At 36.8% G+C, this 21,110-nt stretch overlaps 1 protein-coding gene across 1 annotated transcript; it reads left to right on the top strand.

Moving 5' to 3' along the window:
* Positions 1–433: 433 nt before the first annotated feature.
* On the top strand, positions 434–20,239 carry LOC137140215 (forkhead box protein P1-like). The gene is made up of 14 exons (XM_067528413.1): positions 434–676; positions 774–873; positions 1,179–1,247; positions 9,409–9,579; positions 10,917–11,007; positions 12,059–12,224; positions 12,443–12,535; positions 12,940–13,027; positions 13,941–14,015; positions 14,114–14,267; positions 15,200–15,276; positions 15,664–15,765; positions 18,938–19,059; positions 19,289–20,239. Exons 4-14 carry the CDS (start codon positions 9,409–9,411, stop codon positions 19,344–19,346), a joined length of 1,197 nt encoding a protein of 398 aa, XP_067384514.1. The 5' UTR covers positions 434–676; positions 774–873; positions 1,179–1,247; the 3' UTR covers positions 19,347–20,239.
* The last annotated feature ends 871 nt before the right edge of the window (positions 20,240–21,110 follow it).

Here is a 21,110-nt window from a genome sequence, read left to right on the forward strand (position 1 = left end):
TATGGCAACGAGTGCTGCAGATGATCTAAAGTGTCCTCAGGTGCTTAGTGTACTGTAAGGTGAAGGCAGATGGCCGCCCACCTCGAGCCTGGTTCTGCTTGAGAACAAACTCTGTTAAAGGTAGTTCTTCCTCTCCCCTGCTGCCTTGGGCTTGCTGAAGGGGGGTTTGATGGGTTCTCCATACATACCTGTATAGTTTTGAGTTCATAATGTGAAGTGCCTTAAGATGGCGTTGTTGTTAATTGGTGAGATATAAATAAAGTTGAATTCAATTAATGTCAAAAAAATAATGTCTCTGACTACAGAAGTGTTGGGAGGCAGGAAGAAAAAAGATCAACAAGAGGCTTAATGAATCAGAAGACAGTCTTCAAAGCGTCTTATTTATTTATCCACCAATATTATACTGCATCTTATTTGAAATAGAGCAAAGATACACTTTTCTTTAAATACACTTCTTTCAAACATGCAAAGTCCGTTTTTGATCAGAAAAGGGAAAAAAACACTGTGTGAAACACATTCATTTGAAAGTGATAAAATACAAAGATGTGTGGACCAATACGATAATTAGTGAGCAAAATCCAGCCTTTTACTGAAAGCCTGGCATTGGTGCTGATAAAAGGACATTTGGATGGAAACCACCTGGGGTGGTGTGCAGATGTTTGCTCTTTTTGCTAAGGTACCAGTTTACTTTCTAACAAACATGTTTTTTCAGCTTGTCAGAACACTGTACTCATTTTTCTTGCACTTTCTTGCTGTGTTTTGATGTGCTGAAGACATGAGATTTACCTCAGGTTGGTCCCCTGCTGTGTGTATAAATACTGCAAAGACATGTCACAGCTTTAATGTGCCTTCTTCCTCTGACAGGATCATCAGGTGAGTGTGTACCTTCATTATAGATTCAGCGCTATCATCAAGTATCAAACTCTTTTTCATAAACTATTATGATGAAATTCATTTAAAGTTGAGATTTTCTTTTACTTAAAAAAATGCCCGTATGTATATTTTTCCAACTGGAGAACAGCTGCTGTTATTTTGATTTTGATTTTATTGTATTTATTTATTTAAAATACAGAAGTCCTGTTTAGAGTGAGGTTCGTCTGGTATAGTTTTTGTTAAATTTTTAGTTGTCGAAAACCATATTTCCTGTGGAATAACACCCCCTCTGAATTATTTCTAAGTATCTCCCTCGAAGACACCTGAAAAAGGAAGCCAGAGACAAGCGGGAGGTTTTGCGTGCAGGTGACACGGTAAGCACATCTCACTGTTTTACATCGAACTTCTCTACAGTACTGTGGTCAGAGCAATTAGAATATTTTCAAGGATTACAGTAGACAGTCAGCGATGGACAGTGGGTGCTGTCCCTGTGATATGTGTGTCATTGATATTTTATTATTTTTCTCATGATTATAGGAACAAAACACACAAAAGTTGTGTCATGTGCAACAAACGTGTTTTTGTTGAAAGACATGAGAATGATTTTAAACCTTTTGTAGAAATGGTGAACTCTGGTCAATAGTTTCACACATATGGTGGCAGATTGTAAAAAGAAATATGACGACATTTCAGCAGCAAAAACTGATCAATTTCCTGAAATGGTCACACAATGCTGTTCGTAAATGAGTTGATAATTATAAAGTTGGACTGTGTACCCAGTTCAGTCCCACAAAATCTATTTTTATTCATCTGGAAAGTGTTTCTAAATAAATCAGATACATTTGAAAAGTACTGCTGCCGTAGATTTTTGCAACGAACACTCACCAATAAAATTTCATTCTGTTTGGGTTTAACTGAAATAAACCCAGTCAGTTTTATGTAACACAACTTCTTTTTTCAGTCACGTTTTCAGTCACGTTATGTCAAATGCTATCACCAGTTACCAGTGTATTATTTTCCTCTGCGCTGTTTGGCATCTTTTCCCTGTCTGTCTGTCCTGAAAGATGGATTCCTTCTCTGCTGTGCTTCCTGACTATTCTCCTGTTTATTTCCACACTCAAGATTTTTTTTGTTAATCTAGCTCGAAAATCTACACAACAAAGGGCTTTCATGCGATATTATTTGGTGATTGGATCGCTCTCATTCAAACTATAAAACCAAAAATACAACAAAAAACAGATTTATTACATGTTTATTATATGTACTTCTTAATGTTCTATTTTTCATTCTATTATTAATGCAATTTAATACTTTAATACTGAATATAAGTTAAAAACTGTGGATACAGTTCAGCTAAAAGCTCTTTATTGGCTCGTTTACTTTACTTTTTCCTCTTGCAAAACCTTTTAAAACATTGAACATTGTTTTAAAGCACATATATTTCTTAGTTATTACAAATGTTTGAATTTACAATTCATAGACAATAGTGTATTGAAAGCAGTAATTGTATTGATATTAATTGAATCTGTGTGTCAAGCAGAAAAATAGTCCCAGCATATATATATATATTATCTTAGCACAAAAGCTGGCAGCAGGTGGAAAGTATTGGCCTGTTTATGCATATTCTGATCCACTGTAGCATGACATTTTTTAGCAGTAGTAAAATAAGTGGAATGGTTCCTTTCGATCGATCCTTTAATGTGGTGCCTACAGGACGGTCTTTGCATCACAATCCACACACAAACCCAATTTTGTCACAGCAGTAAGACTTTGACATTAATGCAATATTAGTTGGAATTGTTTTTTTTCCCTTTCTCCACCTCTGAACACGTATTTCTCATTACAATACCATGAAGTTTTTGTGAGTTTCACTCTGACAATTGAAATTCAATTTAAGATACCAATAGGCATCAGCTTATTCTACAGTTAATGGAAAATGTCAAATTAAGTTTCCACACTTAACAAGAACACACACGCACATGTGCGCACATGCAGGCACACAAATGCATCCGCACTCAAACACACACACACACAGCTTCCTTATAACAATGACTCATTTGTCCCCATCACCATATATTTACTACAATTTGAAGCGCAGAATCTTTGTTCTATATAAAGACTTTTCTAGTGTACACTGTGTTCAGCTTGTGTCAGCTGTTTTTCGGAGCTTGTCTGTATGTTTAGAAAGATGCAGTGATGGCAGTAAAAGGAGAACAGCAAGGCACAAATGCGGGTATTCCTGTGCCGCTGTGTAACATCTCAGCATGCTTCTCTAAATTTTGCAGCCATCTTCTCAGCACAAATCAGGAAGTGGGGCTGCAGAAGTAAAGAGCAGTCTATTGCCACAACCACACAGACACTTTCTCAGCTACAAAAGCATTAAAAGTAAAAGTTTTAAAGAATGTTCTAAATAACAATCAAAGAAAGTTTGTATTACTAGTTCAACATTATTCACACTTCTTATTTAAAACCAAAACTACCATTAGAGCAGAAAGAGCACTGTAAGTTACAATTGTTTACAGTAGTTTCCCCTGTTTGTGGGGACAAAAATGGAATTTCAGAAAATTGGTGTAAATCTCATAGACCATTCAGGGGTTCAAAGCTCACATATGCCTTGGCAGTGTTTATGGATTGGTGTTGATGACATAGACACGTGTTTTCTGTGTGGCAACAAAAACTGTGACGTGTAACTTGACAGAAATTCTTCCAACTAATTATTTAACAGCAGCCTCATCTACTCAAAATGTATTTTTTACTAAATAGTCAATGTCATTATGCTAACATATAAGGATAGATACTTATGGATGTGGAGAGACTATCTTAACTTAACTATCTTCTGAATTAATCATTTGTTGTCTATTACGTCCAACCCTCAAATGAGAGTGTGTTTGAAGTTCTGATTTCTACCTGTTGTCCACAGGTAGAAATTAGTTGTGCAGCAGAAAAGAAATCTCCATTTCTCTTCATTGGAACAAGAGGCAACCTCAGCTTTAAGATAGGAGCTTAAATGTCAGGGTGTGATTATAGCTGTGATTTAAATATGAGTGATCCATGAAAGACAAATTTGTTTATGGACTGATGACTGACCACATCTCATGTTCTGAAACCTCACAGCTGACACAGAGTGAGATGATGACAGACAGTGGAGTAGGCTGCTGCCAGAGGGGGCAAGTGCCAAAGATAAACTCACTATAACTAACCCTTTACCACAATATTAGAAAAGTTAGATATTAACAACCGAGGTTATGTTTGAAAGAAACAAACACTGAAAGAAAAGTTGACTGCGAGCTTTATCTCTATAATAACAAGGAAGGCAAACGTGATCTGTGACAACTACTTTTAAATGCTGACATTAGGCTCCACTGATAATAGATAATAGTATAAAATGTATATAATTATAACATATAAAAATGAATAGTTTCAAATAATTGAAAATCATTATTCATTATATATGATACAATTTGGGGAGAGAAAATCCAATTTAAACATACTATATGGAGGAGAATTTGCATTTGAAGATAACAGAAAAGAAAAAATTTGGATATTCCATCTCCTGTCACAACTTTCTTGAACTGCAGTGTCAACCACAAGGTAAGATCTCTTTTATCATAAACAGTAAGACACATTCCAGTAGTTGATTACTGTTTTCTTACTGTACTGTAACAACTAGTTGGATTTAAATTACTGCTGATGTTAGTCACAGTTCATCAGCTACCAATAAAATACATTAAGCTACATGTGTAACTGTAAACTTAGCTAAGCTACAAGAATGCGTATTATGTTTGATTTGCATTTGTCAGAAGCTGGTTAACTCTTTAGACTCACAGCCAGTGGAGGGGAAGTGGTATTGTTCTACCAAACCTATGGGTTTTAAAGTAAACAGTGCAAGAAAAATGGCGATAGAACTAAGAGCAGATCCTTGCTTAGGGCCCTGTTACATTAGAGCAACTGCCTGCTTTTGCTTTTAGAGCGTTTCCAGTCATCTTGACAGTCAGTCCACTAAAATCATGCAAGTAAGGTAAAGACAATGTGGGGCAGCTATATAAAGTTGACTTTCTATGTGTAAAAATGTTGTTTCTCTGAAACAATTAAAATACATAGAAGTAATGTTTGTTTCACGATGCCAAAGCAGTACAGCAACAAATCCAACATGTTTGGTTGGAGGGTCCAGAAGACGTCAGCACTATGAGCAGTTAAGCTTTATGAAGCTTTTATGAACTTTTGTTGTTAATGATTTATGATTCATTAAATCACCAAATCTCTAAACAAAAAATACTTTTCCAAAAAACACGTTGTACACACAAGCTTGGATTGTATGACCATGATCTTTGTTGGCAGCTAAAACAGCAAGTACAGCATGTTTATTGTGTCAAACAATTAAAGTAATGCTAAAACAAATGAACGACTTTGTTAACTTTGTTGTGATAGTGTAATTACAGAAGATTCAAATTAGCATTTTAAATTGAATTCAAGAAGCACTAGTTCAGATTAAACGAGGGACAAATCCAACAAAGACACAGTGAGCTGCACTTCCTGGACTCTTCCATATGTCCATTCTTTAAAGCAAACTGATAAATCAATCAATAAAATAGAACGAAGATTTAGTTATTTATGACCATTTTGGTTTAAATCTAATTACGGTCTTTGGTGAGCTCACATTGAAACTACAGTATGTCATGAAGTACTGTTGGTTCAAAATACAGTTCAATTACTATATTTACTAAAAGTAATTTACTGTAATTTTCAAACCAAAATATAAGTATCAATGTAACTGGGATGTGTGATTTGAGATGTGTATGTGAGTAGTAAACCCACACACTGATAGTAGTACCAAAATGAGGCATCTGCAACTTTCCACACTGTAATGTGGCTGATTACAAAATCCAAACAGGAAATACTTCTTCAATTGCATTTGTGACCGACAGATGTTGACTCACAGAAAAAAACCAAATATCAGGCATCACATCAAATCAGTTTGATGATGTTTGATCAGTGCAGAGTTGTGACTAAATCTCTCCTCACTCACATGAACAGACTTTAATGGCTTTGTTCTATTGAAGACACATTTAAGAAGGAAAACCAGAATGAGAGATGACAGTGAGAAGCCACAAACATTTTTAGTGTTCTCACTTTCTACTGAATTCTGTGGGTGTGCGTTTGCACGACAAACACTGTTTAGTTTATTGTCTAGATGCATGCTTCCCTACAGCCTTAAAGAATCTCTGATGAGGCTGTGAGATAGCTAAAAGATACGGCCCCACTCTAACACGTCACTAAATTCCTTATTTAAGCAATTTCGACAACGAACTTGCTTGCACTGAGAGATGTGTGATGTGATGACGCTTTCTCAGTAGCCTGTGACAACTTTATGATCAAGATAACGACAAAGAAATACATGCAAATATTATGAAATCTGAAAATATCCAGCAGATGCTTGCAAACTAGGGCTGTCATTGTCAATAGAAGTTCATTCAGAAAAACTAAGTTCTTAATGACCAGTGGTAAGTTTGTATGGTGAATCATTCCACTGCATTCATACTAATTGAGAAGAGAAATAACCAACATAGAACAACTATAGAAGGAATCTTTATTGATCAATTACTGTTACAGAAATTAGGAAGATATGACATATGAAATGCTGTGCAGTCAAGACTACAGAGTCTTAATTATATCAATAAGTCCAGCTTCATATTTGTGTTTCTGAACTAATGCCACACCCATGGTTAAATCATGGGGTGCCACAAGGATCAGTTTTAGGATCAAAGTTATTTAATTTGTGTATGAATGTTTTGGTACAGTGTCTGGTTTGTACAGTAAGTGCGTATTACAACCCCAGTTCCAAAGAAGTTGGGACGATGTGTAAAACATAAACCCATATTTTTCACTGTATTCAAAATAGAACATAAAACATCTCAAATGTTAAAACTGAGACATTTTACCATTTCATGGAAAACATTAGCTTATTTTTAATTTGATGGCAGCAACACATCTCAAAAATGTTGGAACAAGGGCAACAAAAGGCTGGTAAAGTAATTGACGGAAATTTGATGCAAAAACAAATGGAAAAACATTTGACGACTGATTAGGTGAATTGGCAATAGGTCAGTGACATGACTGGGTATAAAAGGAGAATTTTAGATTTGCAGACCTTCTGGAATCTAAAGATGCCATGGACGCCATGTCCTGCGCACTAAAAACGTGAGGGACCATCCAGGTTGTTATCAGCTGACAGTTCAAAAGCCTGCATCTCTAATGGTTTGGGGGTGCATTAGTGCCTGTGGCGTGGGCAGCTTGCACATCTGGAAAGGCTTTTAGAGCAACATATACTCCCATCCAGAGAACGTCTCGTTCAGGGAAGGCCTTTAATATTTCAGCAAGCCAATGCTAAACCATCACAGCATGGCTTCACAGGAGAAGAGTCCGGGCGCTAAACTGACCTGCCCGCAGTCCAGACCTTTCACCATTTGGTGTATAATAAAACAAACAATCTGGCAACAAAGACCCAGGACTGTTGAGCAGCTAGAATCCTGCATCAGAGAATGCTACACAATGGTAATCACTCACTTTCAACTTTTTTGAGATGCGTTGCACCCATTAAATTCAAAAACTTTCAGGAGGAATAAAAAGATGTAAAAATTTTCACTGGGTTTAAGATGATGTTTAAAAATAATGTGTTACATAAATACAACAATTTAGTATAATGTGACTTTGTGTCTAGGAGCAACACTGACATCCTGCGTGTTGTTGTGTATTGCATAAAGAACTCTTGCATATCTTCATTTATGGACTTAATTATTTGCTATGAAAGGCTGCAGTGACCCCTTGAACAATAATGTATACTGTACATGTCTTTCATTGCCACACTTGCTTCATTAGTCACCAGAATGATGAGACTGTCCTTTAAAATACTGCTACTCTTCTCTACTGTTTGTACTTGCATTAGAAAATGACCAAAAGAAATTAATTACATATGGGGGACATTTAGTGGGATGGTGACATAGATTGTAGACTCACAAGGTCCTGTAGGGAGAAGGACAGGGTTGGTGGAGGACTTTCCCACAAGAGACTGAAGATCACATCCAGTGTATACAACCTCCTGTTGTTGTTAATGTGAACACAAGGCTATTACATATGTGATGTCACCTAACAAGACTACCTGTATGATATAGATTGTAAAACATTAAGGAAGAAATGAAGGATTTCTTCTAAACTTACCACACAGCAGCAAAGTTTGGATTCTGTTTTAAGAGATAGCTGGTGCTATGTTGGTGACTGGCACCAAAGGCCTTCACTTTCCACTAATGCCCTCTGGTTTTATATGAGTGTATGAAGAAATAATAGTAATAATAGTATATCGGTGTTTTGATTAAAGGAGTTGTTGCAGTGTGATTAGGAGTTTATTAACATACTATATGAATTTAATATTCAGACAGGTGTGATTATTAAGCACAAAACACATTAATGTTCAATAAATACTAAGCACAATGATGGACACCTATTTCTACCAATAGGTAGAAAAGCGTTATATAAGAGCAAACCATTTCACATCGAAGTGCTCAGACTGCATATGTTGTGAGAAATGTTTTGATGCTTTTGTCTAACACAAATAGCTGTACATATAAACTTATATATGTATAACTTATAGGTATAAACTTTGTGAAGAACAGCTTTGAAGCAACAAAGACCGATGGTACTAGATACTTCAAAGATGAAATAGCTCCTCTAGAATAAGTAATGAGTGAGCTTACTCAGTAAGCTAATGAAGGAAATCATCTGATCTGGAAAAACTATCCAGGCATCTTCACCAAACAGTTGCAGTTGATATACACTGTATCAAAAATGAAGCAAATATGTATGTGTGTGTGTGTGTGTGCGCACGCATGTGTGCGTGTGTGTTTGTGTGTGTGTGTGCACGTGTGTGGTTGTGAATGTATGTCAGTGCACCTGCTGTGAACAACCACAGCTTTTTTGTCTGAACTTTGATGCAGGAAGGCTTGTACATGTTTTGAACTAGACTCCAACGTGTAAATGGCTGCAGTAGATGCTGCTTGCTGATTGGCTGGATTGTCAGATCTCTGACTTTCAGAAAACCACACAGATACTGTACTCTGATATATTCCTCATGTCTGGAAGGCTACAGCTTCTTCTACATGGAGAATTAAAGCAATGTTACTGTATTTGTGTTAGTACTAATACTGTTTGTCTATTTAAAAGATAACATATATTGTACATTAAGGTAAAGAAAAGCTAAATTAGTGTTCACAACCTTTTTTAACCTACTGTATATGACAAACCACATATTATTATAATATTATAATATTAATCTTTTGTTTTCTCAAATTATGACTATAGAAACAAATACAAGTTTATGTTTTTGATTAATTAATGTATTCATTTGTTATCCTAACTCAGAGGTTTTAAACAGTATACAGTACATTACCTGTGGTTCTGTTTTTGTCTTCTTCAAACGAAAAGAAATAACAGTAATTATAACATTTTAGGACACAAGCTAAACTCTCTTCTTTCATTGCACAGATGCCAGAGACGTCTAGCGAGCGTGTGAAATGTGGACAGCACCAAGCTCAACCGCAACATGAAAAGATTAAGGAGCTTGAAGAGCAGCACTCTCCTTCTTCTTCTCCTCCTCCTCCTCCTCCTCTTCCTCAGAGCAGGGACATGGTATCACCGCCTGCATCAGGAAGTCAGGTATGCAACAAATAACATCATACAACTATGGTGGAACAAACTTAACCACTTCCTTCTGTACATGATGTATTTTTCTGAGTTGGTAGAGGGTGGTGGTTGAAGAAGTATTCAAATTCCTCACACACATTATGTAGCACAGTCTAAAGTGAGTAAGTAATAGCAGTAAGTATGTAAAAGTTTTAATACTGCATAGCGCACATTACTTGATTATCAAGTACTTGACTTGGAGGGACAAGAGGAGGAAAAGAGCTCAGTGCATCGGGGGGTGGGTCCCCCAGCAGTCTAAGCCTATAGCAGCATAACTATAACTAACTATATGCTTTATTAAAGAGGAAGGTTTTAAGCCTAGACTTAAAAGTAGAGAGGGTGTCTGCTTCCTGAATCTGAACTGGGAGCTGGTTCCACAAGAGAGGAGCTTGATAGCTAAAGGCTCTACCTCCCATTCTACCTTTGGAAATTCTGGGAACCACAAGTAGGCCTGCATTCTGAGAGCGAAGTGGTCTACTGGGATGATATGGTGCTATGAGGTCTTCTATATATGATGGAGCCTGACCATTCAGAGCTTTATATGTAAGAAGCAGGGTTTTAAATTCTATTCTACATTTAATGGGAAGCCAATGGAGAGAAGCTAGTGAGGTGAAATATGATCTCTCTTGCTAGTTCCAGTCAGCACTCTTGCTGCAGCATTTTGGATTAATTGCAGGCTCTTTAGGGGGATACTGGGGCATCCTGAAAGTAAGGAATGACAGTAGTCCAACCTAGAGGTAACAAATGCATGGACCAGTTTTTCAGCATCACTTTGAGACAGAATGCTCCTAATTTTGACAATGTTCCGTAGGTGGAAGAAGGCTGTTCTAGAGATTTATTTTATATGTGAGGTAAAGGACAAATCGTGGTCAAAAAAACTCCAAGATTCCTTGCAGTAGTACTGGAGGCCAGAGCTATGCCATCTGGAATAACGATGTGGTTAGACATTATATTTCTGAGATTTCGGGGCCCAAATGAACTTATTCTTCTAAGTAAATCTTGATCTCAAAAAATGAAAAGAGTTGTTAACCTTGTTTGTATGTATGTTAAAAGAAGTGATAAAGCAGCATTAGAAAAAAGGTGAAAGTGAATTTCACTTCTACGCTGTATACCTCACTTATATACCTCATAAACAGTGTAAAACACATTTTCTAATAAGGTTTCAAAGTCATGTGATGTAAATCACATGCCTTTTATAAAAAAACACTTTTATAAAAAAAGCTGAAAGGTGTTTGGTCAAATAAAAATAAAAACACAAACTATATTTACATTCTATGCTGTAGTGCCATTGGTGTTTTTTCCTCACTCAGGGTTGGAACAGTGCAGGAGGACTAAGGCAGAAACAGCAGAGACCATCAGTGCTGCGTCAAGTTTATCATACAGCTTCCAGACGACAACACGGTATGCAGATCCTTCTGTGTTCTCAAAATGCACCTACCCGTCATTTTAAATATGCCTGACTGTCTGACTGGCCATGGATACTCAGTTATTTCAGAGAGTGTGTGCTTTGGGCGTCAGCACTGTGGCGGAGTGGTTAGCACTGCTGCTTCACAGGTAGAAGGAGCCAGCTTCAAATCCCTGGCCTGCTTCAACCTTTCTCTGGGATAGACTAGAATGGAATGGACTGTAAACAATTTTTATATTACCCTGTGATAGGATGTAACAATGTATTATATTTAGTCTATTTAGTCTGAATTTGAAGAGTACTACAGCCATTAGTACGTCTCCCTGAGTTGTAGTGGATTCAATGTATAAAATATTTTAATATAAGTTTTCATGTGAAAGGAACTAAAATTGAACATAAGTGTAATACAGCCATGATAGACTGGTGATCGGTCCAGGGTGTACCCCTCCTCTCAATGACAGCTGGGATAGGCTCCAGTACCTTGCAACCCTGAACAAGATAAGTTGATTTGTCTACAATAGCTAGTACAATAGTAGGTTTTACTGCCAAACGCAAAATAGCCATGTGCTGGTATTTTATGGTGATGAACCATTTGGATTTGAGCGAGGTGCACATTATGGTATCTATGTGAAAAGTAAACATGAAAGAGTAGGTTGTTTTTTTTTTAAAACTATTGTGATTTGTTCTCTGAAGTTTTCAACCATATGTTTTAACTATAGGCTTTTGCTTTATGAACCACTCTCTCCTTTCATTGCATTGAGTTAGCTTAGTGTTTTTTTAAATGTAGTGTAGAGGCTGGAACACTTAGGAAACCTGACAAGTTTCCCCCTTTTCAGTCAAGAATTACTCTGATCCTTTGGAATAAAGAGGACTGGATGGTGTTAGTAGTTGTAGTAGTAGTTGGTGATGGTACTGATTGTTATGTAATGTTTTCTTACCTGAATAAAAACTAAATAAGTGTTTTCAGTCTGCCAGCATATATTTGTTGTATACAGTTCTTACGGCTTAAGAAGCCTATAATAATGCTTTGCTTTCCCGTGACTCCAGAGACTAGTGCAGCCACCTCCATTTGCAAAGAAGAGGTGGATGTAAGCTGCCCTCACCAGTCTTCTTCACCACCGATGGGCTCTTCTCTCAGGCCAAGCTTTCACTTGCTGCCATTGAGGAGGGAGAATTCAAAGCAGAGCTCTATTGAGGCCAGGCTTCATGAAAGGTGACTGTCCCACATTTACATTCAATGCCAAATATTCAAATGACATCATAAGATGCCACAATATGCAACTTAAATAAACTAATCTAAAGGCACAGCAGAAACATCTCAGTCAGTCATTTCTTGAGCAGAGGGTGAAACATTTGCTCTTTTTCAAATATTGTTTGATTGGAAAGTGATTATAGCTACCATTCATCTTTCCATATTTCTGTTCCCTGCAGCATTAATGAGGACAGGAGCGCTCTGTTCATAAGTGGCCTCTGCCGCTGGCCTGGCTGTGATGCAGTATTCAAAGATTTTCCTAGTTTTTTAAAGTAAGTAAACTGCTAAATATTAAATTAACTTTAAACACATTAGTCTTTAACTGTTTTTGCAATTTAGGGAAAGGTTATTTTTACCCTTCAAGAAGAACTTCAGAACTTCTACTTTCAATACCTACTATAATTTTCCACTTATATTACATTAATATGTCATTCAGCAATGAAGATATTCAAATAGTTTGTCATCATTTCCAATTAGTCATGACAAAATGCTTGCTAATATCAGGCAACGTATAAACATCACAGTGATAACATTAATTTCGAGCTAAGGTTGGGTTAAGGTCAGGAGACACACAACCACAAATTAAAGCACAAGACTCATCTCTGTACTGAAAACAAAAAGAAGAGAGCTTCTCATCTGCTTTTGCATTTTATGACAAGTGTTTTTTGTCCCCTAGGCACCTCCATTCTGAACACAGACATAGTGAGAGAAGCATTGCTCAGTGGAGGTTTCAGCAGGATAGAGTTCAGCACATGGAGACTCAGGTTGGAGAACCCTTCCAGGTTTACAAAGACACTAGGAAACACTCTAGTCTTGGCTTGAGTTTAACACTATAAAGGTCTAAATGCCTAATGGGATTATGGACAGAATGTGGACAGTGCATTTGACATGAATTTGGGAGAATAAACATATCTAGGATCAAATAATCAATTATAATATAAGATCTTCTGTACAAAACAGGCCCCAGTCTAAGGGGAGGATCAATTGCAGTACAATATGTATGTACATATCAATGAAAGGCCAACAGTACATGTGAATATGTGTGTAAGACTGGTGGAAAAGGGTACTTTTACTACAAGGGTTAAATGTACATTACAGTGACATAATGTGCTCCAACTAAACTTTGTAAATTGACCCTGCCCCCACAAAGGCACTTCCTTGAGATTTGGGCAGTGCAATGCAAACACATGCAAAATAATAAACATAAATTAATCATTTTTATGTTATTTTTAGACTTAAATAGACATAAAATATCACAACTTTGTCTTTTTTTCACAACAATGTCTACTTCAATCTTAATTCATGTGCAATTCTACAGTGTTCTGCAGTAAAAACTGTGAGGCTCAAAGTGAGGGTCAGTGTAGAGGCAGGCTTACTTGGGTCTGACGGTCCAAAAATTATCCAACCCAGAATGACGTACAATGACGTATGATGTATGAAAACTTTAGTATGTGGCCGGTAGCATAACACATATCCTGTCTTATACTAGGATTTAGTTGGCTGGATATTAAGTAGTTACACAGTTATACAGTAGATGCAACATGAAGACAGAAAACTGCCCCTGAATTCCCTCAGTTGTGATGTCAAATGTGTCTACACATTGATCTGATGCTAGTACAACAAAAAACATTTGGAAACATGAAATCAATTAAAGGTCAGTCCAACTCTCTTTTTCAGCTAAACCTGGAAAAACAGAAACTCATTGCAATGCAACTTCATTTGCACCTCTCTGATCACAAACACAGTGATTTGGTATGTTGGCTTTAAATTTAGTTTCAGTTACATTTCAGTTTGGACTTTTCTCTGCAAAGAACGCAAATAAAAGTGTCTATTAACCTCCACTGTTGCAGAATGCCGCCTCTGAGTGGCCATACACCCTCCCTCTGTTCATGCCCCAGCCTCAGTTAACAGATGGAGACAGAGTGCAACAATGGGACATTAAACATCTGGAGGACCTGTCCCACCACGGCTACAGAGGTGCTGCTTCCGCCCATCTTCTGCCAGGTAACACACATTTATGGATTAAAGTCAAGTAATGTAAAGTAGTAGTAAAGTAATGACTAACCCAAAGTTTAACATTTTATTTCCCTTATCTGCTCTGTTCATGCCAATGCACGATTCCAAAACAAAAATAAAATACCAAAAATACCAAAATAAAATACATTTTATGCCTAAAAAGCAGCAGGGAGAAGAAAATACTCATTAACAATATAAATATGTGTTTTGTCAGTTCCAGTGACTGTACTCACAAATACCAAGTGAAAAATGAAGCAATAATTAATAACAATAATTTACTTTTAAGTGAAAAATGCTGCTCTATCAATCTTCACAGTTTGACAAAAGTTACATAGGCCACCTACTGCCAAAGATGGCTTTTGGCTTGTCCCTGTAGGGGTCAGCACAGCAGAATGTCTTCTGCAAGTTGAGTTTTTTATGCTGGATGCCCTTCCTGCCAAAGCTGTCCCATGTTTTCCGGGCTTGGGACCAGGACCAGGGTGACCCTTGGTGGCTGGCTAGGGCCATGCTTGGTGGGGTGAGATTCGATCCTGCGGCCTTCTGCATCCCAACCTGATGCTCTACCCACTGAACCACCAGGTCCCCCTAGATCACCTACTGTACAAAGAGTAGATAATGACTAGTCTGATTTTAAAATTTGACATTTCTCAATGGAATAAATCTAAATTTTCATCTTATACACAAAGGGCCATCTATCCATCCTTTAACCACTGATTCAGGGTTGTGGGGGGCTGGAGTCTATCCCAGCTGTCATATGGTCGGACCAACACAGAAAGACACACAGACAGACCACCATTCACACTCACAGTCACATTTATGGGCAATTTAGATATTTTTAGAAAATCTTGATGTTTAACTATATCTGAACATTTACAGTGTGTTTAATGGTATAAATTGATGACCTTATTATTGTTGTACAGATTTGGTCCCCAGTATTGAATGTTACAAATACAACAACATCAGACCACCATACACCTATGCCTACTTGATAAGATGGGTGAGTTTCTATGAAAAGAGGTTAATGTAAGATACTTTTTGTAGTATGTTTTTCCCTGATTGCTTTCTGAGAAACAGTGATTTCACTTCATTGTCTTTAGAATGGTTTTCAAACATCTAATTAGATACTATGTTCAAGTACTGTACATTAGGTTAGATTATTCCAGCTAAAAAGAACAGTTGAAGGCCATAGGATTGTTTCATCTTTAAGGCTTGTAAGCAATACTTAGAAAGTAGTTTGTGTGTGTGGACATTAGCATATCAATGATATTTTACAAGGAAAGATTTGCAACATAATTAGTGATCATTACGTAAATAATAAATCAGCTAAAAGAGAAGGGTTGACTACAAGCTCTTACATCACCCATCTGTGTCTGACTTTTTGCAGTCTATCCTGGAGTCTCCAGACAAACAACGCACTCTGAATGAGATTTACAACTGGTTCACAACGATGTTCTACTACTTCAGACACAACACTGCTACCTGGAAGGTTCGAACTCAAGTTTGTTGACCTTTGACAAAATAGCACAGCTTCTTCAACACTGAAAGATTGTTCTCTAGAGGCCATAATGGAGGAAATGATTATGATTACCTATTTCCTTTCAAATAAACAATAGGAATCAGTCTTGTCTTCTCAACTTAGAAGAGGAGACTGTCAGAAAACATAGTTGCTGATTTCAACATGGCCTTTCATCAGAAAAAGAAAAAAGTATAGTGTGTGTGTGATAGCTGCAATGGGAGAGCTAAGCTAGATATATAAAGTTTGAAATATTTTATAATGACAATATTAAAGAGAGAGAAGAGGAAAGCTAAGAATGTAGGACTGACAGTAGGGACTTTGAATGTTGGGAGTATGACAGGGAAGGTTAGACAGTAGGTTGACATGATGCACAGATGGAAGGTGGACATACTGTGTGTCCAGGAGACCAGGTGGAAAGGTAGCAAGGCTAGAAGCTTAGGAGCAGGGTTCAAGTTGTTCTACCATGGGTCAGATAGGAAGAGAAATGGAGTAGGAGTTATATTGAATGAGGAGTTTGTGAGGAATGTTCTAGAGGTGAAAAGAGTATCAGAACGCAGAAGGACAGGTGATGGTAGACTTTGCAAAGAGGATGGAAATGGCTGTAGTCAACACAAGAGGATGAAGAGTGGAAAGGCAGTTGGTCCTGATGACAAACCTGTGGATGTATGGAAGTGTCTAGGAGAGGGGGCAGTAGAGTTTCTGACTAGTTGGTTTAACAAGATCTTGGAAAGTGAGAGGATGCTGAGGACTGGAGGAGAAGTGTACTGGTACCAATTTTTAAGAACAAGGGAGATGTGCAGAGCTGTGGCAACTACAGAGGAATAAAGCTGATGAGCCAAACAATGAAGTTGTGGGAAAGAGTAGTGGAAGCTCGGCTAAGGGCAGAGGTGAACATTTGTGAGCAGCAATATGGTTTAATGCCTAGAAAGAGAACAACAGATGCAGTATTTGCTTTGAGGATGCTGATGGAGAAGTACAGAGAAGGTCAGAGGGAGTTGCATTGTGTCTTTGTGGATTTAGAGGATAATATCGAAGGAAAAACATTTTCTCAGTAGACATTACAATCTGCTCCACAACACTCTCTGTTCTTACACTCTCACACACCCACACACAATGACACTGGGAAAAAAAGTATGTTGTTTGTCTGAGGTTGTATTTGCCTAAAAATAACATCTGACATGATCTGATGATTTCTATCATGTTTTAGTCTATTAACTTAACTTAAGTCTATTAACGTTTTCTTATTACTGTATATGTATGTATATTCAATCATCATCAACAGCATCATGTTTCTAACCTGCTTAGTACTTCAGAGACAGTGAATCTTAATATAAAAAATATCCTCTAGCATGGGATTATTCTCACTAAATTTTCCTGTCTATTATAAATGAACATGTTTCCTGTGCACACGTGAAGGGTGAATGGTAGGGACAATCCCAGGTTTTCAGAATGTCTATTAGAGCTAATTCATTTAGGCAATAAATACTGGGCACAAGCTAGATTTTCAAACTCCTGTGCTTATTGGACTAAATTTAAAAACTTAAGAAACACATGTACTTAGTCATTAGAGAAGCTAAATCCGAGTTTTACTTAAAGTCTGTCACAGAGAACTTTAATAATCCATCAAAGTTCACTTCATTAGGGCAGGGTCTGTATCTGACAGCTTATATAAAAATACCTCTGACCCATGCTCTTTAATCCCTGTTACTCGACCAGCTTTGTTTGATTTTAAACCGATCCCAGTTACTGAAGTTTACAAAGCTTTAAAAAACATTGACCACAAAAAATCCACAGGTCTAGATAATCTAGATCCCTACCTAAAATGGTTGCATATATTATTGCTGGGCCTATTACGTACCTTTTCTATTTAAGCCTTCAATTAAACACAATACCTACAATTTGCAAACCCTTCTTCCCTTACATAAAACTGGAGATCCTCCTGAGTTAAACAACTATCGTCCTATTTCCAAACTTCCCTATCTGGGTAAGATTTTTGAATGTCAGGTTAATTTACAGCTCAAACTGTTTTTATCTGATCAGTCTGGTTTTTGAAGTGGTAATAGTACTATTTTCTATTTTTATAAATGATCTAGGTAAAGACATTCAAGCTATATTGTGTGTCTATGCGGATGACACAATTATCTATACATATACTCCCTTTGTAGCACAGGCGATAGAATAACTTCAGTCTGCATTTCAGTCATTACAAAGAGATTTGAAGGTTTTAAAATTGGTTTTAAATGCCAAGAAAACAACGTTTATATTTTTTATCAAAAGCTTCCTTGCAAAGTTTTGATAATCTAGGAATTTTTACATCCAATGATACATTTTAGATGTGTAGGTACGTGGGAATATGGATTGGTGAAAAGCTTTCATTTAATGCACAACTCAAAATGAAGATTGGCTTTTATTTTAGAAATAAATCGTGTTTCAAATTCACTGCAAAGAAAAAACTTTTCAAAGAAAAAAGCCACTTTTCTGTTAATGATCAATTATGGTGATATACTGTACATGCATCCAGCCTCCTCCACTATAAAGAGTCTTGATTCAGTGTATCATGCTTCTTTACATTTTATTTCAAATGCAAAATTTTGTGTGGTAACCTTCCAGAACACCTTAGTACTCTCCTGTCTGTAAGTTGTAGTTGTTATAACATGTGCATCTCTAAGTGGTTGCTCTTAAATATTACTTGGGCTTGGACAGACCTTGGCAAAATATAATTTTCCTACCATGCACCATGGTCATGGAATAATCTTTAAAAAACTTAAACTAAATACATCCATTATTGATTTTAGTTGTATCAAAAAGAATGTAGTGTAGGAAAAATGCCAGTGTTTTTCCTTCGAGGTCTGTGCTTGAATAGCTGTTGTTCTGTTTTATTGTTTTTTAAATTTATTTTGTATGTGTTGATTTTGTATGGTTGCTATCATGGCCAGGTCTCACTTGGAAAAGAGATTCCTAATCTCAATGGGATTTTCTGGTTAAATAAAGATGAAATAAAATATATGTATATTGGTAAAGTTTGGGTCATTGTAATTTCACATTTGAATACATTGAGTTCACATAATAAAAAATCTCATATGTACTTTCCGTTAGAACAGAACATGATTTGCCTTGAACATCATTTTCCTCTTCTATCCAGAATGCGGTGCGTCACAATCTCAGCCTACACAAATGTTTTGTGCGAGTGGAGGGAGGAAAGGGAGCTGTGTGGACTGTGGATGAAACAGAGTACCAGCGAAGGAAAGGCCAGAAGTATCACAGGTATGAACTCTAACCTCTTTGGATTCAATATGGAGTCAGGTGCTGTCTGCAGGCCAGTTTTTGGTTGGGGTGATTTGGTTTGGTTTGGTCAAAGAAGATACCAGAAGAACTTAGAAATGCACTGTCATTTCTAATCCTAAAGATTCAACATCATATCATTCCATAATTATCAAGTAGAGAGTGAGAGTTGTTCATTTGTGTGCGCCACATTAACTGTGTGTTTTTTCAGAGATTGTCCTGTAAAGTGGCTGGCATCTTATTCTCATTACTCTCCAGAGGACCCCTGAGCACCTGCAGATGGCAGCACTGATCTGTGGGAGTCTCATCCACAAATCTTGGTTACAGAAGTGAAAAAATCTTTTGAAATGTCTGTTTTTCTTTTCGAATGACATGTTAAATAGAGTTTTATCATTTGTTTCATAAAGATATTTTGTATAATTTGAAATAGAGTCTTACAAAAAAAGAAGTTGTTTTCAGCCTGAGTTCATAACCCATTCATAAAATGGCACCTACCTTCAGTCAGTAGGTCAGAGGGGAGACATTTTTCTTCCCACATAATCAACAGAAACTGTTTAACAGAAACTGTCCTCCTACACCTTATATGTCTATGATCTTGACTTTTACAGAAACAAACTGAAAAATGCGTCATTACCATCTGAAAGTCTCTGAAAGGTTTTTTCCTTTCCCACACAACAATACAACAAAAATTTAAAGGCAGAAGTATTCCAACATATGCTGTTACATGCCACCAACAACAAACCATTTTACAGTTGTTATTAAAGGATTTGTCCAGTACTTTTTAGACTGTAAAACATGACACACTTGCATAAACTATTGCATAATTTAATCTAAAACCCACACAAATCTGGCAGTATGAAGATTAGAATTAATTACTACTACTTCAAAATATATAAAATGGATATTGAAAAATTACTAACTGTGCAATGTAATATACTCAACAATTTTCCTCCAAGTAAGTGTACTGCAGAGCATCTTGTATTTTCAGGGCTTTTATCATCCAACCATTTATTATCTCTAAGTACTTATTCTGTTTGGGAGGCTGTAGCCTATCCAAGCTGCCATAGGCTGAGAGGTGGGCTCCAGTTTATTTCAGGGCAAACACAGAGTCATATCCCAGAGCATTCCAACATTTATGGAATTAGAATTTGTAGATACAAACTGTAACTGCTTATCCTGTTCAGGGTCATGGGAGGCTGGATTCTATCCCAGTACTGTATTTATTTTCTTGAGCAGTAAACCGAATTTTGATTGTTGAAACCATGCAAAACCTTTAAAAATACAAATAAAACTTACTTGTATAACTTAGTTATAATAGTTAGTATAGTTGCAATAGTTTAAATAAGTGTCATACATGTCTTTGTATTTTTTTTCACATTGTCTTCAGTCATGGTTTGCTAGCCACACACTCCAGTATGTATCAACATGAGCTACTATCGACCAATACTATACCCAGATACTGTGTGGAGACTCTTCTAACACAGTAAATGCAAAGTATGTGCAAAACGTTTTGAGGGTTGTCTGGTATTTCTCCACAGAATATGATTACAATTGAGGTGGTTGCTGACCATAGGGGCAGGGTACTACAATGAATTGTTTATTTAAAGTTTGCTGTATAAATAGTACAAATATTTATTGTGTGCTATTAGTTTGTATTTCCATTTTAACAGCCCAGTAACTTTGGTATGTTATTGTAACTACGTATTGACTACTTGCTTCATGATGTGAATATTTAAAGTGTGAACTTCTGAAATGGAAGGAAAATCATCTAGTGCTTTTATTAGATAAGAGGTCTCACTTTGTTTTAAGAGTTTTGTGGACTACAGAGACACTTATTCCACTCTGGTTGTTCAGAGTTGTTACTGAGTGAAAACTCCGCCTCATATTTACAATCTTTGGCAAAGACAGTAGCCGTTGAAGCCTGTTTCTCCATTCAACAAACACTCCAGCATGTTTCATTTGCATTTTTTAATTTGTATTGTGAAATGTTTACTGAAGATTTGAATCAGCTTATTCCCATACATTTTGGAATG

Source organism: Channa argus, chromosome 13 (genome assembly GCF_033026475.1).
Source record: "Channa argus isolate prfri chromosome 13, Channa argus male v1.0, whole genome shotgun sequence".
NCBI classification, from domain to species: domain Eukaryota; kingdom Metazoa; phylum Chordata; class Actinopteri; order Anabantiformes; family Channidae; genus Channa; species Channa argus.